The sequence below is a fragment of the Coccidioides posadasii genome, chromosome 3 (genome assembly GCF_018416015.2).
Source record: "Coccidioides posadasii str. Silveira chromosome 3, complete sequence".
Classification (NCBI taxonomy): domain Eukaryota; kingdom Fungi; phylum Ascomycota; class Eurotiomycetes; order Onygenales; family Onygenaceae; genus Coccidioides; species Coccidioides posadasii.
The window spans coordinates 3,068,843-3,090,742 of record NC_089409.1 but is presented as its reverse complement, the minus strand read 5'-3'; the positions used below and the strand labels follow the sequence as shown (position 1 = coordinate 3,090,742).

Genomic DNA, 21,900 nt, shown 5'->3' with positions numbered 1-21,900 from the left:
GTCCCGTTTTCGCCTTTTCCGATGAATTGGCAGGGAAAAAAAAAAAAAAAAAAAAAACAAAGTGACCTGATTTTTCAGGACGGACACGTCGAGGGCAAAAAAAAAATTAAAATTCTCCTGAAACAAGAGAGGGTTCCGTACTATCATGTTGCCTCGAACAATAACAACGATAAGCTGATGGGGGTATGTAACTAACTCTCTGGATTGAATGACCTACAGATGTGTTCCGACCCCGGATTGAAGGTCAACAAAAGCAATTCCGGTCATAGCCACTCATTAGTGCGTTCTTGAATGCTCAACAATCTCCCATATCGACATGCCGTGCACAGCCGCCGTACTTCCTGGACAGCAGGATTGGTCGGACTCTTACAGTCTACAGTAAATTATCTCTCGTCGTAATTTTCTTGCTCCTCGCTGTTCCGTACAATCCGATTGCGAAAAAAAACCCATCATTGTTATGATCGCTGTGAGATGACATCATCGGGTCGCTGGCGTCTCAGCCTAAAAAATACCCGAATGCAGAACACAAAGCAAGAAATCTCCCGCCTGGAGCCATCCGCAGTACGGAATACATAACTGTACAGATTTCACCGCGCCAACACGTACTTTCTCGGCTTCCCGACACATCATATGTATTGTCGAAGAATCATCAATCATTTAAAAAACAAAAAAAAAAAAAAAAAAAAAGAAAAGAAAAGAAAAGAAAACAATGCTCATCTAATAATCATTCAATTTCAGTGTCTTTCCAACTAATCTCCGCCTTGACTTCTTATCTCTACCCCTCTCCCGAACTTCCTGGAGCTCCTGCAACGCCTGCAGGAGCATTCCGGCATCGAAGAACCCATCTGTGTTAAAAAAAGGTTAGCTTTTCACTAACAGCGGTAGAACGAGATTCCAGGGGGCCAGGGGAAACATACAGCCGCCCATCCCATCGTCATCAAAACACCCACTCTCAGTCATAGGCGTATCGACCTCCCGTGCCGCCGCATCGGTATGAATGAGCCGTCCTCGACGAGGAGTCCGAGTGCCCGTGCCAAGCCGTTCCTGTGCCGCATTTGGCGGCGCAGCAGCGCGAGGCTCCTCGCTTGGGGGAGAGGCGGCCCGCAGTAGCTTCCGGATCTCCAGCAGGTATGACTCCAGTGTCTGCATGAATCGACTGGTTTGCCTGTGCTTCGAGGATGCACATATCGAGATCGAATCATCCTTGATGATATAACCGATGCCGAAACCATCGCCGGATGTCGGCCCAAACCCAAAATGTCGGAGCGATGGGTTCCCACAGTTCGACGTGGACAGGATAGTGTTGTTGATCTTTTCCCACCCGGGATCTTTGAATATCTCTGGTAAATGATTCATTTTGCTACGGCCACTCCGAGAGCTGACTGAGGAGTGACCATCGTCCGAGTTACCACCTTCAATAGGGCTGGAGTAGCCGTCAGGACTGGACCCCCCACTGCAGATGCTGGGCTGCCTCTCGTCAAAGGATCGTTGCCAGAGAGAGTAGAGTGCATAAAGGTGGCGATCATGTCCTTGGCCCTGCGAGCACTCTCTTGTGATCGCAGTATGTTTCTGCGTGGCTTTCCTGAGGGCATTCACCTTCTCTGCGATGGGGTTGTCTCCCCAAAACGTTTGCACGAAGTCAACTGATTCCAATGAGACCGTACGGATGGCTTCAGTGCGACCATGCAAATATGTCTTGGTCATGGCAGGCTCATATGTATTTTCAATACGTCCATAGAGCCCATAGTACGCCGCTTGGAATGCCATTTGCACAAATGCGTCCGGAGAGAAACCCATCGTCGTTATGAAATTTTTTCCGTAAGCGCGGAAATCCAAAGCTTCAAATTCGTGCTGATGAAGCAGGTCGGCAATATGGGACTCGGCGAACCTTACCGCCGTGCTCAACTCCGGGCCCATGTCCCATTCAAGTTTGCGTGGTGTGGTGCTCGCATGTCGGTAACCGTTTGGCTTGCGCTTGGCGGGAGTTGGGCCAGTGGATGCCCATATACTTGGTGCCTGGCCATTGATGGTCTTTGCAAAACGGAGGATGGTGTCAGTAAAGACGTCACTCGCGAAACGAAGAACCGTATGTCCGTCGACACCGGTATGTTCAAAGTTGATGCCTGCGCTACCATTTTGGCAGACAATTATTTGAAGCTTATCGTACCATCGATTTGTGCATGTACCAATCTGAACCCCTTTGACCACCTCGCTCGTTCCGCAAAGCATATTACCACAGATTTCAGCAATATTCGAAGGTTCCGCATCGTCTAGACATAAGACAAAGAGTGCTGTATCGACAATATTCAAACAATCGGCGTTGTTGGATCCCGACTGCCGGTTCAGTATATCCCTTAACCCGGACCAAACCTTTCTATTTTCTGTGCTTAACACGCCAATCGCCCCTTTCGCAGCCTCTTGTATTGGCGTCTGCTCGGCGTCTTCGATGATCGCGCTCAGGTTGAGAGAGATGTCCTTTTCAGACATTATAAGATCATCATTTTCATCAAGAACGTCAAACCAGTAAAACTGTCCCCTGCACATGATGACGAGATGTTTCGAAGCAGAGTCTTGGCCTATAACACACCCGTTGCTTGTGGGCACCCTTGCCGTGCCAAACAGTCTGGAATATTGGAACATGCACAGTGGCTTTCCGCGAACCGTATCTGGAGTCAGCTCCTCCCTTCTAACTGCTCGCACAAAGGACAAAGCCGATACAACCAATGAAGCCGCTCTCGTCACCTGATGGTTCCGCGCAGGGGTGGGGTCGTCTTCCAGGAGGAAAAACGGGTTTAAATTGAGGACAACAGCTGATACACAATCAGAATTAGCTTTCTGAACAAAGGAAAATAGGGTCATTTATACTCACGATTATCATAATTCAAGTACGAGTCATACCCTTGGCCAAACATAGTTATCAGTCAGCATCGCATTCAAAAAGCCAGGCTAGAGGAAGCGGAAGGCGTACAAAACTCCTCGATATAGCTCGTCTTCGACGATGCATAGAGTTTCAATTTTTCTTGCAGCTCTGGGCCGTCAGACTTGAGAAAATCTTGAACCGAGGCTTTCGTTTCTTCATGTTCGCTCGGACTTTGCAAGGGAGCCAGGCTCTCCAGGTATCGTCGGCAGGTGGACTCAAGATCTGGGATCGGAAGCCTTGGTAACGAATCTTGTTTTGAAAAGGTGACCCTTGTCTGGTTCGTCACTGAGCCATCATTCCCTTCCCCGGAAGGTTTGGGTGAACGCGGGATTGCACCAGTCGAGGAAGATACCTGAGGACGACTGGGCCCTTCTAGGGCATCACCGAGCGGTTTTGGCATGGTAAAGAAACGAACTGGAGAAGGCGGGTGAGACATTGCTATACCAAAATATGTAGATTCAAAAATGCAAAAATAATCATCAAGTGTACTGGGCAGCGATGAAGGTAGGTAATGAAAGAAGTCGCAGCGCACTGCGATAGAAGTAGTGACAATCCTGTAAGCAGTATGATGGCATTTGCAAGTATTTTGGGGGTTAGTAAATGGGAACGTCAACCATTTGACAGGCCTTTTACTCTTATTATGAAAACTTGATCAAAGGGGAGGCATTTAAAGTATGTTGAGAGGGGCGTTGTACGGAGTATATAAGCCTGGCTTAGGCAGGGCTGACAGATGACCTCATGGCGGCATGTGAATGCCTCTAGCCGCAGATACAAACGGGAAAAAGATACTTACACTCCGTACACTAAGGGGGACAAAAAAAAAAATAACAATAAAATAGAATGAAGAGGAACAAAGGATTCCGACTCACATTGTGCTATGCGTTCAAGGTGATAGATGATCTCCGTCAGGTGTTAATAGTTGGGAGTGATGGGAGATAATGTCGTACTTTTTTAACCTTAGGATTCCCATAGGACTGCTTCGGCGCAACGGAGTGTCGTTTCAAGGGGTGGGCAAAGGGCCTGAGGAGATACTGCGACGGAACGAGTGCTACTTCGTCTTATTTTCTTCTACGGGATGATGTCGGCGTCGCAAAGAGGAAAAAAAGAAGAAAAAGAAAAAGAAAATACCGTTGCACCCGTTTAAAGCTGATAGACCCTGTCGTTGGAAGCAGGGACAATACGTGTTTCTGCAAGTCTCCCTTGATTAATATGCAGGTTCGGACAGTGTGGCCGAACTTCCACTTCTCCACGTCTGGAATGTGTCATGCGGGGGGAAAGATGGCCATCGTGGAAATCCTCCGTGCTCGCCACCGACAGCAACCAGGTAAACTGCATCATGCCGTCCGCGCGCCCACGAGCTAATTTGCGTTGGATTAAATGACCAGCATCGCTCCATCTACCACTTGGCTAAATCCTTTTTTTTTTTTTAACTACTCGTATGTCTGTGCTCTTATTTGTTATGAAAATAGCTGACTTTTTGAGTATCCTTTTCAAGATGGCCGTTGGCCCTAACAGGAATCCGTGCGGCGAGGAGAAACTTCCAGCGATCACCAAGCATTAGTTAAATAAGTTTTAAGATTTCTTCTCCGCAAAGTCAAACCTTCATCGTATTCCCTATAAAATCTCCGATGACGTCCACTCCAACGGTCTGATTCCGAGACCTCGGGGATCCATAACCATAGGTGCGGTGCCGGCTGCAAGTCTTTTGGCAGTGGGAATACGGAACATCGCTCCTTTAAGCCGACCGGTAGTGTACTTTTCTCCACCACCGTCACCGACTCCTCGAGAGAGAGCGCGCTTAGCGTAACTATTCCCCGCGTGCAAACGGAATCCGCGCTGCCTCTATCCGGCCAGTGGAGACAGCCCCAGGCGACTATGTAGAACTAGTTCAAATTCACTAGCGGTTGGTTAGTTAGTGCCTCCCTGTGCACGTTCCGGCCCGATGGCTGATCACCCGTCAGCCGCTTGGGCCAAAATACACAAGACCATGTCTTCGGGAGGTGGACAATATGTATGCATGTACTCCGTACAGCCGGACTTTGTACCCCAGTCTGTGCAACTGGCTGTCTTATCCAAACATGGCTTCGACGTGTACTACGATGGCCACTGATGTTGGGGAATATGGTTGGGCAATCCGGAAGAATACCGTTAGCAGGGTGACCTAAAATGTGTCAAAAGGGGCGGTAACTTCTTTTATCGTTTTAAATATATACTTCTGCCGTCACCCATTTACCATCATGATCATTGTGAAACAAACCTTCCTGGATAGCAAATACCATAGAATTGGAATGGAAAGTCACTAAATATTTCCTCTGAAGTTCGAAAGAAAAGGGCCGAAGCTTTGCAAGTTCCAGAAGAACCAAGCCAGTCTCGGAAAGAAATGAAGAAAAAAAATTTCACAAATCTGAATGACACTCTTCGCAGACCCTCCCCCTACAGGCCTGTCACTGCCTTAAAATCGATATGCGTTGATGCATTGACTGGCAGTTGGGGAGACGTCATAGCAAAAGAGTTGAACAAATTGCGTACAAGTTGAAGGTCTATAAAAGGAAAAGGACAAGGACGCGTATCGGGAGAGCGGTCAAAAATCATATTTAAAAGATCCCAAGAAAATCCCACAAGATGGCTTGAGAGAAACGGGATGCAATTATCTCTGGGTCGAAGATGATTCTGGGACCAAAGCTAGGACATCCCTGCAATATACGTTCAAGAAGGGAGAAGGAGAAGTTGACAGACTACCCATGACATAGACCGCGACAACGTAAATGCGTTTGCCAGACGGGTTTATGCATTCAGCAAGTACATCGGTTTTACCTTTAAGCAGTGACTGTGGGATGGCCCAGGGGTTTGCCAACATTCTTGTCATATTCACCAGCATAATTACCTATCCACATATTTAGTTTGGCCCCTTAATGACCCGAGAAACGCGAGGACATACCTGGAGGACCATAGTTGCAGACAATGAAATCGGCGTTGTTCACAGTGGAACCAGTGGCTCCAACTCTCAAGGTTGGGCAGCGCTTAGTGTAACAAGCAACCTTCTTGGTACCCTTCCAAACAATCTGGGTGAAATGGCCCCATTCATGGAAATTACCTCCAGGGTTGGCTTGGCCGTACAGGCCATCAAATTTGGGAGCCTCGCCGTTATACATGGCATTGCTGAGCATAGCACCGATGTTGCTGAATCCACCTTGGTAACCGATGTTCTGTCCATATCCACCGCCGTTGTACTTGCTATAGGATGCTGTCAATATTAAACGAGCATTAAACACCTGGGACACGAGTTTATTCTTACGTATTGTGCTCGTAGACACAAGTGTCGGCGAGCTGTTTAGCACTGCTCTCCAAGTTGTCGTCCCAGGTCAACGCCTCGGCAGAGTGGTTGGAGCGATGGACGTTGTGGTGATAGAGAACGACGCCCTTGTAGTCATCGCTGGGTGGTGGTACTTCGGCAGGTTTGGTGGTCTCCGGAGGCGGAGGCGGAGCCTGAGTAGTGGTCTCTGCTGGAGGAGGTGGCGGAGGAGCTTGGGTCGTAGTCTCGGCTGGTGGAGGTGGAGGGGGAGCTTGAGTAGAAGTAGGCGGTGGTGGTGGTGGTGGAGGCGGAGGAGCCTGTGAAGTCGGACTTGGGCGTGGAGATGGCTTGTGAGGCGGAGGGTAGATGATACTTGGCCTTCCCGGCCAATGCCACCATGGACGGCGGTTGGCACCAGCAACAGGGGTGGGAGCTCCGCCAATAGTCACATAAACGGTTCTGGTGACAACGGCAACGTCGGTGACATAGGCGCGCTGCTCGATTGGGGACGCCAGGGCCCCACCAACACAGAGTGCTGCGACAAAGGAGGAATAACGCATGGTTGATGCTTTTAGGTTATGTTGAGAAACAGAGAGTCAGGCTTGGATATGATATTGCAAGTCACAGTTCAACTGTGTTTTCAACCAGCTTTCACACAAAGGAAGAGCTAGTCGACCAAGAAATATGATCCAAAAGCAAAAAGTACGGTGAAACCCAAGCCGGTTGGAGAGCAACACTTCTGTCCAAGGCAGAGTGAGGGTGAAGATGTGCAAAAGAGTGACTTGCTGCTTGGTCACTTTAAAGGAGTGAAAAGTGTCCGCAAGGAGCAGAAACCGTGCAACGATGAAGAGAAAGAAGAAAAGGAGAAGAGAAGGTGAGAGAGGTAGACAGGAATGAGAGACTGGGTATATTTTAAAGCCGAGAGAGTGTAATTAAAGGGGAGCAGAAGAAAAGAAGAGCGGATGGGGAATCAGGATGGATTCGCATCTGAGCGGTATCTGGCCCCTGGTGGGTGGAGTCAGGTCAGCGTGGGAAATGTTCCCCATCTCATAATTTGACATGAAACACGCTAGGCTCGCCCCGATCTGACGAGGGAAACGCTCGATGGGATTTAAAAACATGAGTGGGCTTCGGCAGCTTAGGCGCTGCTGACCCCCCCCTGATGGATTGTAGATTCGGTGCCGTGGCCGGAGAAAATACCCGGATTGTGCAGCTGTCCTCGAACCAGAGGAATTTTCCATCTGTTGCATGAAACAAAGGACTTTGGCGAGCTGGCTCGGGAACGTCACAACGTGGCCCTCTGACGGAACGGAACGGTTTGGGTCTTCGATAAAACACCCCGAACCACACGCGAGAAGAAACGAAACCAGGGAAACAGATCCTCCGTCTCTCCACACGCTTTCTGTTCGAAGGCACCAGCCGGTTCTTCCTGCGGTAACTTGTCACACGGAGGCTAACAGCTCCAGGAGAACCTATCATGCTCTACCGTCTCCTGGCGGTCATCGGAGGGCGGCGCTTGGGTTCAGAGTCAGATTCGGGCCTAATGTTTCTTCCTCGTCCCGCCATGTTGTAGCACGGAGGATTTCTCGGATTTCAGGGACGGACTCTGCATCGCGGGCTCGGCGGGTTCATCTGAGCGGGCGGGAAGCAACGCCTAATTGGCTGGCTGGACCCGGCTTGCTGCGAGCAATCGAGCCTGTCTGGTGAACTTTAAACGGACCCATCGCGACGACAATTAATGAAGGGACCAAATAATGCCCTGGGAGTATCAGATCGTTCCAAGTGGTTCTGGACTACGATGGCGGGTCGAGCGAACCGGTCCATTGTAACAAAATTTTTCTCTATGGAGCCGATCAGGACCTTGGGGACGGAGAAATCTTCAACTATGCTCTGCACGTCCTCCGACCGTCTCTTCGCCTACAAATAATTACAGCCAAGAACTCCTGGGAGCAAAGCATCATCCTCTGGAGTACAGAATGGTTGCGCGCTATCTTCACTGTCGCTGCTGGCGACATCAGCTCTCTTGACAAAGGGAGTCACAATTTATGAACCGTCGTTGTCAGTGGAAACTTTACCACCTCGAGCATGCTGGTCTGTCCTCGGGCCGTCGAGAGATGACAACCCAGGGAGAATTGTCTTGACTTGGCACACGATAAACCCTGGTTCCTTGTCATGGGAGGTACTGAAAATAAGTGGTTGATATCCATCCATAAAAAATCGCTCTCCTTTGTGACCATACAGACCTGTGGAGAGTCGTCGTCGGCGGCCCATCTTCACCAGCATGAACCGCCTGTCACGACTGTCTTTAACCGAGATCTTGAGAGCTTCACCACCAAAAGGATCCAACAATTACGCGTACATTTCTAGGCCACTGGCCTTGATCCGCTCTAGCAACTGCCGGGTCTGGCTTTGGACTCAAGGATTGCCGATTCCGGCACTTGGCTTTATTCGCATCCCTGGGCCTGCTCAATCCTCCGGACTTAGCGCTGACTTGTTCAACCCTTCTCATAATTTCCAAAATTGTCCTTGTTGCTTCTTTGCCATGGAACTTTGAACATCTGCTGCGAGCTCAAGAGCTTTGGCCGCGGATTCTCCCCCTTCCACTCCCGCTATTCGTCCAGGTGATATTATGTCTCCATCCCGGTCCCTGGTCGAATTAGACTATCCGAGCTCTGTGCAGGGCTATGAATTAATTGTCTCTCTTCTCGGAACGAATCTCCCGCAATTGACCAGACAATGGTCAGGTCCCTGCTCCGTTTGTTCGGGTCAATAAGATGGCCCAGGAATAACCTTTTCCATGTCAAACATTCGTGTCACTCAATTTAACCTGCGCACACATCCGTTGGCCCAATAGTTTCTCCCGGACGGATTGGGTCTCCGAGGAGGAAAGCATGCGTCGGCAAGTAGGCCGCATCACAAAGATTTTCCACAGACACATCGAACGGGGTAGCCGTTGGATAAGCATCCGGGATGTCACATTCTAGGTGCCTAAGATTGGAAGACCCCGATTCCTGACCTCAGCAAATTTGAGACCCGCTTGGCCACTGACGGCACCAGCAGATCCATCATGAAGGCGCCTGAAAGGACCAGCCTTCAAAAAAAAAAAAAAAAAAAAAAAAAGAAGAAGAATTGGCCATGTCCCAAATACCATAAAATCTTCAAATTCGATTCAACTAACAATGGCTTCGGGAATCGGCCATTGAAAAGCCCGGATTTGAATGGCTCACGTCGATCTGAAAAACAGCCAACTCCGGCATAGGACCCTTGGAGCCGTTGTTTCCGTGAGATTGCAAGTGTCCTGTGCCATGCTTGTGACCACTGCTCACCTAGCTACTGTAGGGCCATCAGCTTTTCGCTCAACGCCGCTTGAACAACTTCACCATCGCCATCGCTATCACTATCACTATCACCATCGTTTTTCTCAAAGAATAGTGAATCACCACCAACGTGGCCCGCCGCAGCTCCCTCGGCCAATTATCTTCAACTTATGTAATTAACCCGGACTGTCCCTGTGCTGGAATATGTTCCGATCCTCTGGTTCTTGCTGCTGATCTTCGATCGGTCGTCTTGCTTCAAGTTTGCATGTCATGCTTGGCTTGTGTGCGTGCGCGATTGAAACATCTTTCGGTGTCCGGGTGGGGTCGCTTTGGATCGAACAGAATGTTTGATTGCTAGCCAGGGCCGGCGCTAACTCGGTACCTTGTCTAGCCCTCCCGCCGAATCTGCCATGTCGGTTGCCCCGTACAGAGGAAATTCCTTTCGTGCACTCATCCCGAGTGCATACCCTCATCAGTTGGGCGGATTAATCGCTTTCCCCATATCATTGCTTGGGGGTGTTAGGGGTGGTTGGTTAATATTCGGAACAAAAGCACCTGTGTTCCGAATGTAGACGCACCTTAGTGCTATCCACACAACACTCCGTCATGTCGATGCTGTTCCATACGGCTACGAGGCTCCTAACGAGGAGACTACCCATAAATGTAGTAACATTTAGCCATCTTCAAAGTGTGTGAGACAACTAGAGATCATGCTACGGCAAGGGAAGGAAGCGCGCACTAAAAGTCATTTTACTTCCGCTCAATTCCAGCGTACACAATATCTACACCATTAAACTAGAGGTGTCAAGCAATCGTATGTACGAGGCGCTGTACTTTATCACTCTCTCCACTGCATTCCGGGAATACAAGCTCTTCTCAAGGAACCGATATCTACTCCCAGGGCCACTTGTATGTAGCTTTCTCATAGCGCCGCAGGCAAATTAATCGTGCGACACGCACCCGTCTCACACACCAACAAGAAATTTTTCCCAGGCCGGAGATCTTTGAGCAAAGTGTTCCGCTTTCCCAGCCACGCAGACAAACCCACGGCCCCGTGTTGGTCAGCGTCGCCCGTGCGTACGTCAACAAGTGCAAGTACAGCCGTGCTAGTGGAGATCGCAGAACCGGCCTCGTCGCGCATTTTCCGAATCACAGAGGCCGCAGTTGGGCTATCAAATACTCCTCTGGCACTTTCTTGACCCTCCACCGCCATGCGGGGACCCTCGCTAGATCTAACCGCTGTGGTGTCGTGCCCAAGAACGCCGATCACGCTTTTCACGCCCACTTCCAGGCCCACAACTACATCCAATAGACCCACGAAAAGGAAAGGGTGTTGTAACATTTCAGCGGCGAAGGCGCTACACGTGTGCCTTGCAAGGGCTTTGTATGAGTCGTCTTCCAGCAATGATGCAAGACGAAGGAGATTCTGTGCAATCACTCCGTTTGTCGACGGCGTCGCTGCATCTGTACCCGTTTTGAGTCGGAACAACGGACCTGGAACGTCTTCAGGCATATTCTGCGGGGTCATATAGTAACCCGCTGGTGTGGTTCCGTCAGAAGCCGTAGCAAGGAAATACCTATTCAGGTATTCTGTAGCAGCGGTAAGTATATGCAAGAGTCACGAGTCATAATAACTGGAACGCACTGGGCTACCTACGTTGGAGGTTTTCGGCGAACTGCAAATAGCTATCGTCGAAAGTGGCTTCGTATAGACTTATCAACCCAGAAGCGAGATATGCATAATCATCGCCAAAACCAGGGGTTTCTCCTCTTCTCCCGTCACGGTAAACGCGCCAAAGCTGGCCAGTTTCCGCGTCGAATAGATTTTCCCTGATGAATTTGGCCGCCTTTTCAGCGACTCGCCGACAATGCGTCGCCCTTTCGGCATCGATTTTATCGAGAAGCAGACTGCATTTAGCAAGGGCACCAATAGCGAGGCCGTTCCAGGAAACAATGATTTTATCATCTAGATCCGGTCGGACCCTGTGTTCGTCTCTGAATTCCTGAAGCTTCTTCCTAGACGACTTGATTACACGGACGACTTCATCTTCACTCAAACCAAAATCTTTTGCAATTTTGCGAGGAGACGCTCGGATACACAGCACATTCTGATTTATGAATTCATCGTGAGGATCATTGCCCCGCGCAACATTTCCATCTGGAAGTACGCCCCAATGGCGTGCACAAACCTCTGCATCTCGTTGGCCTAATATCTGTTGCATTTCTTTGAGTGTCCACACATAAAATGCCCCTTCACGCTTTTCGGTATCGTTCGAGTTTGGAAAACTATCCGCATCCTCGGAGGAGTGGAAAGCACCTTCAGGGGATAGAATCGGCGGGCTGGTTATATATGCAATAATATCATAGACTGCTTCCAGTAGCTTAGGTTCTTGCGTGATTTCGAAACAGTCAACATAGACATCCAGCAGTTGGGCCTGGTCATAGAGCATCTTCTCGAAATGCGGTAGGCTCCAATCAGGAGTAACGCTGTATCGAGCGAATCCATGGCCAATTTGATCGTGTATACCTCCTCGGGCCATTTGCAAAAGAGTTTTAGATACCATTTCAGTAGCGCGGGCACATTCTTCTCGGCCGACGATATCCATGACAACATCAGGGTATCTTCCCAGACGCAGCAAGAAGCTCAAATTTGCAGGGGTCGGGAACTTCGGCGCTCTCGAAAAGCCACCGTTGATTGGGTCATAACGAGAGACGAAGTGCTGGTGGGCTTCTTCCAAAAGCTCCAACTCGAGATCCTCCTCGCTTTCAGTTTCTGGTCGGCGTAGGTGGGTACCCTCTTCCGCAAATTCTCGAAGCTGCCTTGTGATTTCTTTCGCACTTTCCATACATCTGAGTTGCTGGCTGTTCCAGACGTCTCTGAGCTTTTCCAAGATATCAATGAAGGTTATGGGTTCCTCGCCGCCGACTCTAGGCATTGAACTGCTGTATGGTCCTGGCCAGTATGTTCCGCCGAAGACAGGTTCAAGATCTGGAGTTAGAAAAACATTTAAAGGCCATCCGCCGGAGCCTGTGATGGCCTGGACATAGTTCATATACACCTCATCGATGTCGGGTCGCTCTTCTCGGTCAAGCTTGATGGGAACGAAGGACTTGTTCAGAATGGCAGCAACTTCCGGTGACATAAATGACTCTTTTTCCATTACATGACACCCTGTGCAGATGTTAGCGAAGGCGGCTTATATTGGGAATACACCTAGTAGTACAGACAATGGCAGGCTGAGTAGCCGATGCTTAGGAAGATCAGGCGGTTAAGTCTCTTCGCGAGGTTAATGGCGGCTGAATCCCATAATTGCCAGGCCACCGGGTTGTTCATGTGTCCACGAACCTAAAGGGTAATATTTAGCATCTGAATAGGACTTCAGCTCCTCATCCAATTAGGGGGCGACATACGTATGGAGACCGGCTTTCGGAGAGCCGATTTACGAGTCGCGACGGACCAGCGGTCTCAGTGGCTGCCTCGGCAGACCGTCTATGCGAGAGACTCGCCATTCTGGAAGATATGATACAATTGCAATGGGCCTGCGACTCTAAGTGAAAGTGCGTTTTAACTCTTGGAAGCCACCGGGTGCCCTTGATGCGCCATTCGGCGGGGCCTTTGTCGCAGGCGAGTCGCAAAATCTGATTGAGATATGAAATGTTGAAGGATGGAAAGGTCAAAGAGTAGAGAGTTCTCGGTTTCCTTTTGTTATGCTACTATGCATTTGAGCAAACAGCTGTCATGCACGGAGGCCCCTAACTACCTGGCAGGGTACATACAATGGAGAGGCAAAGATGCAACGATCCAACGAAGAGGCGTTGACATCATCACTGCACGTGATTTAGTTCTCACCGGCAGATCCTTGAGGTTTGGGCCGTTTCACAGAGAGGTGCACTGCGTGTATGCAGAACAATATGGGAATTACATCTTTGCTAGCCTTATTGAAGGGTGCTTGTGAAACAAAATACTGGGAATTCTGTCCAGCAGGAAATATCCTATCCATTGCTCTGTCAAGTGTCACCAGTGCTGTCCCAGTGCAGAACATTGCCCAGATGATTAAGACCTTAAAAAATTTCATCAAATGATTTATACTACTTTGTTTAATTATTACTCCTGACCTTTGTTGGAAGTTTTCATCTAATATTCATTCAGTAATTCATCGAGCTCGCGTTCTTCCTCTTCCGTCAGCATTCCTCCACCCTGAGCGGTCTCTTCGTCCTTGGGAACCCCCCTGGCTTCTAGTTTTGCTTGATGAAGATCCTCTGGGCGGAGAGACCATTGTCGAATGGTACCATCAATGCTTACGCTGACAACTTTAGATCCAAGTAATAGCAGACCAGTAACTTCTTCAAAATGACCGTGGTATGTGTGGTGGAGTTCGCCAGTCTTGGTTGGTCAACATCAATTTTAGGGCTCATAAAAACAAAAGGTAGACTCACAGCTCGATTCCATATCCTAACATCTTCATCCCTGCAAGCAGTAATCACCCACCCACCTGCTTCGTGTACTACCACATCTCTCACAAAATCTGGGTGCTCTAAGGTAAGATCTGATTTCCACCCACCTTCTCGTGTAAGGCATTTAACGGTTTTATCAGCAGAGGCAGTCCATAAATCTCCATCTTCGTCAAAAAATAACCTATAAACACTGGTTTCATGTTCTAGGATAGGTTCCGAGACCGCCAAAGATCCTGGACTTGACGGTATGCTAAAAGGGAGTATCGTACGGTCGCTGCCGGCACTGAAAACTGTAATGTCGCCGCTCGCCTCTGTCGCAACAGGATCTAGAATCAAGTCCTGAACCCCGCGTGAATGGTCTTTGAGGACATGGAGCCTCGTGCCTTTAGATACATCCCAAATGATAACCTCTGCGTCTGCTCCACCGGAAATGAGGATATTGAAGCCGGAAACCCGGGGACAGAGCACTGTTTTTACAAAATCTGTGTGTCCGAGGTACCTGCGCCAAGGCTTGCGGGTCTTCACATCCCAACTCCAAATGCTTTTGTCCCAGCATCCGGAAAATACAGTCTTCCCATCGGGAGAGAAGGAAAGGCTCGTCAATGGTGCCGTAGGCCCTCTATAAACCGCAGTGGTTTCACCTGTCTTGGATATTTCCTTTCTGTTAGACGGCTTCGTGGGGTCGTTGGGCGCGGGGTATCATTCGCTCACCCACTTCGAGGGCGATAGTTCTCAAAATACCAGAACTTTCCGCGATAAAGATAGAGTTCAAGTTAAAAGGATCGGGAGCAATTGCTAGAATCTTGCCTGGAAGCTGAATTGGATTTCCATTTTTATTTCCCGCTTTCTCAGCTTTCCGTCGACTCTCCTCCAACGAGGCCCTAGACATGCCAGTGTCAGTAGGAGGATGCCCTGAGTGAGAGAAGCGTAAACAAACGTTGTCTGAAAGAAATCATCGCGGTGCGCCGACTGCATTGTGGATGACGTTCGGAGTTTGACACAGATTCGCTCTCAATCGTGATAAACACCCCTCCGGCCTCAAGAGCTCCTCAATTCACTTCAGGCTTCAGTTGGGGGCGGAGCTTTGCACAGCAGGTGCATGCTGCCGGCCGTGGTTAGCTTTTGAGTTAGTTAACTAGCCCCGTTTTACCAGAAACGGCTTAGCTGGATTCTTCCCAGCCCTTCTTCCACCTTAACAATCCTCACTCTGAGTCTCACTTTCAGACCTCGCTCGCCCCCATCTCCAGCATCCCGCATCCGCCAACTTGCTCTCCTCTCCTTCTTTACCTTTACCTTTTAGTCACTTATTGTTTATTATCGTGCAAATCCTGCTCTCTCTTAATCTTGCGCTTCTGCGCGCAGAGATTCCGCATCCATGGATATGAACCATTTCATCGGGTATGTGAAATTGCTCCAAATTTGGTATAAGCTGGTTTTCTTTTGCTAATATGTAGCTTACAGGCGTCGCTTCAACTTGATTTCGAAGAGTGATATTCGGTATGATCAATATTCCACAACCTAAGTGACTTGATTTCAGACACCTAACCCGCATCCCAGCTACGTGGGAACGCTCCATGAGATAAATCCCGAAGCGTCTACCATCGCCCTCGAAAATGTCATCTCGCACGGCACGGAAGGTCGACGCGGTAATCCGTCTGAAGAAATAGCCCCTTCCGCTAGTGTTTACGAGTACATTGTTTTTCGCGGAAGTGACGTGAAGGACATAAGCTTCGCGGATGAGCAGAAAGAGAATCAGCAAGCCGAGCCACCACAAATGCCAAATGACCCTGCTATCCTTGGAGTAAGTTCTAAGATTTATCCGATGTCATCTCCATGCATTTTCTTCAATCCTCCCTCAGTTATCATCCCCATCGCATGATGAAATATTACGGATGTAAATCACAGACCTGTTCCGAAGCGCAATACGATGTGGATATTTTCCGTTGCCTTCCTTCTGACCTAACGTTTCATGAACGTAACTTTTTTTTTAATATCGTTTAATATCGTTCCGCTGGGCTGATGAAGTTGTTCGTACAGAGTTCTTCCCGTCCTGGTCCTCCGCAGGGGGCAGGCCGAGGCCATGCAAACCAGTTCCCCCAACCACCCCGTCAAGCACCTCCTGGATTTCCTCAACAACCACCCTTCCCAGGCTACTATGGCCCATACGGTCAGCGATATGGTCCACCCGGGTTTCCGCCAGGCCCTGGTTTCCCTAACATGCCATACAACAACCCCCCAGGATGGTATCCTCCTCCTGGTCAAGGTTTCCAGCAACAGCCTGGAAACTTCCCTCCGCCACAAATGCCTATTGGACCCTCTCAGGTTCAGCAAGGCCAGCAACAGCGTCCAAATACCCAACCTGGTCCAGCCATGCCCAAGGCAACTCCTGAACTCCCCGTCGGTGAGAAACCTGCCACCAAACCTTCGAGTAAACCGGCGACGCCAGCTCCGGCACCTGGACCTGGAGGTGCAGTCGAGCCATTGAGCGGTGCCCCTGAGAAGCCTGATGCAAAGCAAGCCCAACCGCAACCAAGTGTGCCCAGCAGCGCTTCTGCCACCGCTTCATCGGCCCCCACAATGAATGGCACTGCAACTACTACAAAACCCATCCAGGCTCCCTCCAGTAACGCACAGAAACCAGAACGGGTTGTACCAGCAATCCCCATATCTATCCCTGCAGCAAAACCTCCTGTTCCTGCGACAACCAATATCTCCCTTAACGGCACTGGGGCCTCACAAACAGCTACACAAAATGCCCGTACCCCTGTAGCAATGCAAGAGGCAACAAAAGCTGCCACAGCAGCTGTTGCTGCGGCTATGGCCAAGTTACCCCAGCCGCCATCTGCTCAGGGAAAACCGCAGGGTAGTGAAGCAGCCGTTGAATCAGTAACCAAGAAAGTTGGTGAAATGAAGCCCTTCGAGGGTGAACGCCCGGCTCGTGGAGGACATCAAAATGTTCGCGGAGGACGAGGCCATCGCGGTGGATACCACCAGCCACATGTTAAGAAAGTTGAGGTTCCGAGTACCGATTTTGATTTCGAATCTGCAAACGCGAAGTTCAACAAACAAGATGTTGCCAAAGAAGCCATTGCATCGGGTTCTCCGCTCGCGGAATCCGAGGACAAGGCGACCAACGGAACAGCTGCGACAAATGGTACAAATGGAGCCGCTACATCAAGTGGAACTGTCGCCGCCTACGACAAATCGTCTTCCTTTTTTGATAACCTCTCCAGCGAAGCTCGTGACCGGGTAGAAGGTGTTCGTCGTGGGCGCCGTGGTGAAGAGGAAAAGAAAAATATGGAGACTTTCGGACAAGGAAGCGTTGATGGAGGTTATCGTGGCGGATTCAGAGGACGCGGAAGAGGAAGGGGATATGGCCGCGGTCGAGGTTCGTACGGTCGCGGGTATGGTGGTGGACGTGGAAGGGGAAATTTTCGAGGTGGACGCGATGCCTCTAATGTCACCGGTGTCGCCGCGCAAACATCGTAACCGAATTCTCACCCCCTATTATCCGTCGTTTCCACTCATTGTCTTCCGTCGGATGCTTTTAATAACATTCTCGACATCGTGAGCCTGCTAGCTATAGCGATTGCTTTGATGGTATCGGTTTGAAGTGACGTAGATCGAGAGCCAAAGCAGGTTCAATGGATCAAATAAACCTTCAAGCGAAACCCGAATTGCCCAAAACCACGTCCATATTTATCGGGTCAGGTATTTTGGTGGCATCCATCTTTTGACTTCCTTGCCAGCTAAATGCTGTTAAATGTTTTATTTTGTTCTCACTTTTGCCTGAGGTGTTAGGCGGCCGGTTCTGGACTTGCTGGAATGATGAGCAATGACATTGAAAATGCACTAATGTTGTTATGTTATCACCCAAATTAACTCTTTCTATGCCTCCTCGCTGAGCCAACGGTCTGTGTTGAGGGTCTTCTGTTTCCTACTCTCCATAGCCCCCAGCTGTTTTTACTGGTCTGCTATTACCTGCAAACCCACACCCCCTTTTCCTCCTTTTTTTTTTTTTTTTTTTTTCCCTTTCCATTTGTGGCATTGCAGATTGTTAAGGTTGCTTTTTCCCTCATTCCCATCCCTTTGATTCTTAGGGTTTTAGTTGATTTCTTGTTTTATGCATTTGCCAAAGGCCATAATGTGAAGAAATTGTATTATGGGGACGGGCATCAGGTGGGCGCTAGAACCTGTAACATATTACTCACAACAGATGTGCAATTAAAACAAAAGCTGTTGCTTCGTTTTGAAAAGGGTACGTACTCCCGAACTCCAGCTTAGTTCTCGCAGTGATCTGTAACTTCTGGGCCTGAAGAGTGGATCATGGGGTAGCATCCAAAACCAAACAGCTCCAGTGCTTGTAGTATACATAGAAAGCAGAGCCTGTCCATCATCCACTTAGCTAGTTTCTCCAAGCTTGTCGCAGGCTCGTGAATCTGATTCTATTCAGGAGAAGTCAGTTTCACGTGAACAGCGTGACTTGTCCGGTCGCCCCAGGAGATCTTCATCCAACGATTGGCTGGTCGCCACAACCGCGGCTCAAGCATCCCTAGTTTACCACCTGGGAAGCATGCTGTTCGCACTGTTTCCTCTGTTGCTACCGGCCTAATATATTATGGGAGATAATCTCTTATCTTCAGAGAAATTCCAAAATTGATTAATGTTTATTTCTTTGCAAGGTGGTTTCGCACCTTGTCTTCATCTTTCCGTGACCAATTCGCATCTCCCGCCTCCACAGCCCGCCGCGATATCCGGGTTGCATACCTGTAGTCAACGGAGGAAGCATCGCCTCTTGAGTCTCCCCTAACCATGTCGGACTCCGTTGGTAAGAGTTCATCTAACCACGTTTCGAGAATCTCGGTTAATCCGTGGGAGATACGCTTGGATTTCGCCGTTCCGTGACTGACATATGCTCCTCGTTTGTTTATCTAGATCGGGTCTTTGTCCATGCACTTAATACCGTTAAAAAGATTCCACGGACGGGGTCGGCGCGCCCACCCCCCGCGGACCGTTTGAAGCTATATGGACTATACAAGCAGAGCATGGGTATTTCGCACCTTTTCCTGCCTCCCTCATTGGGCCTTCCTTTTGTGTTATTGTCACTTGTTTTTTTTTTTGGGCACGGAGACACGAAGCTGATAGGAGCCTTTGGCAAAACCGGTTAGAGGGGAATGTAGAAGGGGTTATGGACCGGCCAAGTGGGGATGGGGCGGATGTTCAGGCCGAGAAGGAGAAATGGTATGTGGTGGTTTGGGACAGGGTTCTCTACTTTTCCGAAATCCAAAGTGCTGAGGTACGGGACTGACTGGATATACCCATGTATAGGGATGCGTGGTACGCACAGAAGAATTTATCGCGGACGGAAGCAAAACGACGTTATATTACTACGTTGATAGAGACGATGCATCGATACGCCGCTCCAACGCCCGAGGCACGAGAGCTGATATCGGAGCTGGAGTTTGTTTGGGACCAGATAAAGTCAAACACCGCATCTTCATCTTCTTCAAGCCCAGTTCAAATGGTGAGGCCACATCCTCTACACTCACACGGAAATTATGATTCAATCGGAGGCCGAATGGCGCGAGCCGATGATAATCAAATGGGGAGACATTCAGGGAGGGATTCACGATTGAGAGTCCTGAGCCCAGTCAGCCAGCCTGAAGAACAAATGATGAGCAGACGAAACTACGATCGTATGCCAGGGGAGGAGCAGGGTGACGAGGACGAGGATGATGACGAAGATGAAGAAGAGTTCCAAGAAGCACGAGACAGCTTCTACGGGGACGAGGACCAAGACGAGGATGACGTACGTCAACAGAGACCACATATAGATTTAGATATAGACCGGGAGAAGCGAAGCCGGCGATGGCGAAGACGAGTCGAGCAGGCCTTGACTAAAATGACCGCCGAAATTGCCGCTATGAGGGAACTCATGGAAACACGTGCACACCATAACGGACGCAGAAGAACTATATGGGTATGGGTGAAATGGCTGGTTTGGCTTGCGATAAAGCAAATATGCTGGGATATTGTGCTCCTCGGCGTAATATGTGTTTGGCTGAGGCTTCGGGGTGATCGACGAGTTGAAGAGAGAATAAAATACATATGGGCGGAGTTCAAGAAGCGGCTGTCCAAAGTCCGGTTTCGCAGATACTTAACCCTAGCAGAGCTCACTCTATGAGATGGGTGTCCTGTAAATACTTTTCTACAATCTTTCATTACCTACAATATTAGATAGCGATTCGCTGTATGAATTATGTATGTACATATATAGTGAAGGCTTTCATGTTAGAATCGCCGTGAACCGTTTGAGATACAAAGAGGAATAATGCGACTTCGGGCATTCAACCCAGAGAAGACTTGAAATCCAACCAGGTATCCAGATCACTAACTACTAAGAGGAGCAATTCTTCTAAGTTCATGATCAGCAAGACGAGGCGCCGACATAACCAAGTTCGAGCCCCGGGGCCGAACCGAGGTCCATAGCAATGAGCCGCAAAACGCGTACATAAAACGGGGCCGGTTCTCAAGCCTGCGGAGAACTTATTGTCACCAGTTTTGAGTAACCCAACTTCAATGTATGGCTCTGATTTCTGTCTATGATTTAAAACAAGGCTGATCTTATCCTTATCCCTTTGTTATTGTAAGTGGGCATATTTTACTGCTTAGCAACATTCGCACGAAGGACACATTAAGGTCCACAATACGTTGCCAGAATGGCGGACTCTGAAGCAAGGAAGAAGGCCATGCAAGCGGTGCAGTCATTTCTCGATGTGTGAGGTTACCCGTCACCATGGAGAAGAATGATTTGCTCATCCATACAACCCGTACAGCTACCGAGGGTTAATGAAGGAGAATGATTTCAAAGTACGTTTAAAGCTCTACAGGTAATTCAATCTGCTTGAAGTGAGAATCGAGGCAACTCAAAAATTCATGCGATGCTAGGGATACGACCGCCAGTTGATGCATGATTTGCGGCTGATTGATGCTGAACCCACGGGCGGCGCGTTATGGGAAATGGATGTGACCGAGCACTGGGTGAATATGAATGGTATACACAAACCAACCATGCCCGTACGGAGGAGAGGATACTAAGCAACACTGGATATGAGTAGGAGTCATGCATGGAGGGGCATATGCGGTGATATTTGGTGAGTGTGAAGGCAAAAATGGGTGACCCTTGCTCGGACCGATACTAATAGAGTTGAAAAGATATGTGCACAGCGATAGCCATGAATCCAATAGCGAGAGATGGGTATTGGGAGTAATCTATCCCCTTTCGCATTGTAGTGTGCGAATGTTGAAGACCGTGGTGGCTCATTACAGTCTTCTAGGTTTCTCGCTGGCGTCACCCGTTCCCTGAACATTTCTTATCTCAGAGCTATACCTATCGGTATGTTCGCGTATTGGCTTCAAGAAATGCAGAAGCACAGCGCCTCGAATACACAACCTAATGATTATTGTAGGGACAACGGTACGAATTCGTGCAAATGTGCTTCAACATGGAAAAACAATGACGCTGCTTCGAGGTGTCATGGAATCTGTTGATGGCAAGACAATTTATGCCACAGCAGAGCATCATAAAGTCGCAGTAGACGCAAAACCTCAGCACGCAAACCGGTTAAGGAATTACCGAGCGCAAATGCAGAACGAGCCGAGTGGGAAGTTATGATTGCGAGCAGTGCTCTTCAAGAACATATATATAGACACATACCTACGGCATGAGCTATGACCTTAGAGAAAAGACTTGTACCTTTTGGTCACTATAATTGGAAATTATCCGCACGAACCGTTTCTCCATTTTATGAACGCCAGGTTTTGGAGACGGAGGTTTATGACTGGAACCCCGTGGCCGGAAAAATAGAACTTGATGATTTCAAACGACAGGAATAGTTTTTCGTGACACAACGCGC

The 21,900-nt window shown here is 49.1% G+C and overlaps 7 protein-coding genes across 8 annotated transcripts; 3 read left to right on the top strand and 4 right to left on the bottom strand.

The window, feature by feature from the left end:
• Positions 1 to 440: 440 nt before the first annotated feature.
• D8B26_005925 (uncharacterized protein) lies at positions 441 to 2,965 on the bottom strand. Of its 2 annotated transcripts, none has more exons than XM_066125038.1 (2): positions 918 to 2,965; positions 441 to 845 (listed from the first exon to the last, which is right to left on the bottom strand). In XM_066125038.1, exons 1-2 carry the CDS (start codon positions 2,857 to 2,859, stop codon positions 718 to 720), a joined length of 2,070 nt encoding a protein of 689 aa, XP_065981119.1. In that variant the 5' UTR covers positions 2,860 to 2,965; the 3' UTR covers positions 441 to 717. The 2 variants fall into 2 exon arrangements, with proteins under 2 accessions (XP_065981119.1, XP_065981118.1); XM_066125037.1 differs by having other exon boundaries at positions 441 to 2,810; positions 2,870 to 2,965.
• Positions 2,966 to 5,736: 2,771 nt separating this feature from the next.
• D8B26_005924 (uncharacterized protein) lies at positions 5,737 to 6,772 on the bottom strand (the record flags this gene model as incomplete). Its single annotated transcript, XM_003070054.2, has 3 exons — positions 5,737 to 5,804; positions 5,859 to 6,154; positions 6,216 to 6,772. 3 exons carry the CDS (start codon positions 6,770 to 6,772, stop codon positions 5,737 to 5,739), a joined length of 921 nt encoding a protein of 306 aa, XP_003070100.1.
• A 3,679-nt stretch (positions 6,773 to 10,451) lies between these two features.
• On the bottom strand, positions 10,452 to 13,039 carry D8B26_005923 (uncharacterized protein; the record flags this gene model as incomplete). Its single annotated transcript, XM_003070055.2, has 4 exons — positions 10,452 to 11,119; positions 11,187 to 12,701; positions 12,758 to 12,875; positions 12,941 to 13,039. The coding sequence occupies 4 exons, from the start codon at positions 13,037 to 13,039 to the stop codon at positions 10,452 to 10,454; spliced, it is 2,400 nt and encodes a 799-aa protein (XP_003070101.2).
• Positions 13,040 to 13,664: 625 nt separating this feature from the next.
• On the bottom strand, positions 13,665 to 14,959 carry D8B26_005922 (uncharacterized protein; the record flags this gene model as incomplete). Its single annotated transcript, XM_066125036.1, has 4 exons — positions 13,665 to 13,913; positions 13,967 to 14,625; positions 14,696 to 14,865; positions 14,922 to 14,959. 4 exons carry the CDS (start codon positions 14,957 to 14,959, stop codon positions 13,665 to 13,667), a joined length of 1,116 nt encoding a protein of 371 aa, XP_065981117.1.
• Positions 14,960 to 15,359: 400 nt separating this feature from the next.
• On the top strand, positions 15,360 to 18,207 carry D8B26_005921 (uncharacterized protein; the record flags this gene model as incomplete). The annotated part of the gene is made up of 4 exons (XM_003070057.2): positions 15,360 to 15,382; positions 15,446 to 15,481; positions 15,542 to 15,785; positions 16,022 to 18,207. The coding sequence occupies 4 exons, from the start codon at positions 15,360 to 15,362 to the stop codon at positions 17,471 to 17,473; spliced, it is 1,755 nt and encodes a 584-aa protein (XP_003070103.2). The 3' UTR covers positions 17,474 to 18,207.
• A 466-nt stretch (positions 18,208 to 18,673) lies between these two features.
• Positions 18,674 to 20,213, top strand: D8B26_005920 (uncharacterized protein). Its single transcript, XM_003070058.2, has 4 exons — positions 18,674 to 18,812; positions 18,920 to 19,033; positions 19,153 to 19,225; positions 19,313 to 20,213. Exons 1-4 carry the CDS (start codon positions 18,797 to 18,799, stop codon positions 20,166 to 20,168), a joined length of 1,059 nt encoding a protein of 352 aa, XP_003070104.2. The 5' UTR covers positions 18,674 to 18,796; the 3' UTR covers positions 20,169 to 20,213.
• A 359-nt stretch (positions 20,214 to 20,572) lies between these two features.
• On the top strand, positions 20,573 to 21,715 carry D8B26_005919 (uncharacterized protein). The gene is made up of 7 exons (XM_066125035.1): positions 20,573 to 20,762; positions 20,821 to 20,854; positions 20,933 to 21,038; positions 21,103 to 21,138; positions 21,200 to 21,251; positions 21,322 to 21,380; positions 21,454 to 21,715. Exons 1-7 carry the CDS (start codon positions 20,704 to 20,706, stop codon positions 21,657 to 21,659), a joined length of 552 nt encoding a protein of 183 aa, XP_065981116.1. The 5' UTR covers positions 20,573 to 20,703; the 3' UTR covers positions 21,660 to 21,715.
• The last annotated feature ends 185 nt before the right edge of the window (positions 21,716 to 21,900 follow it).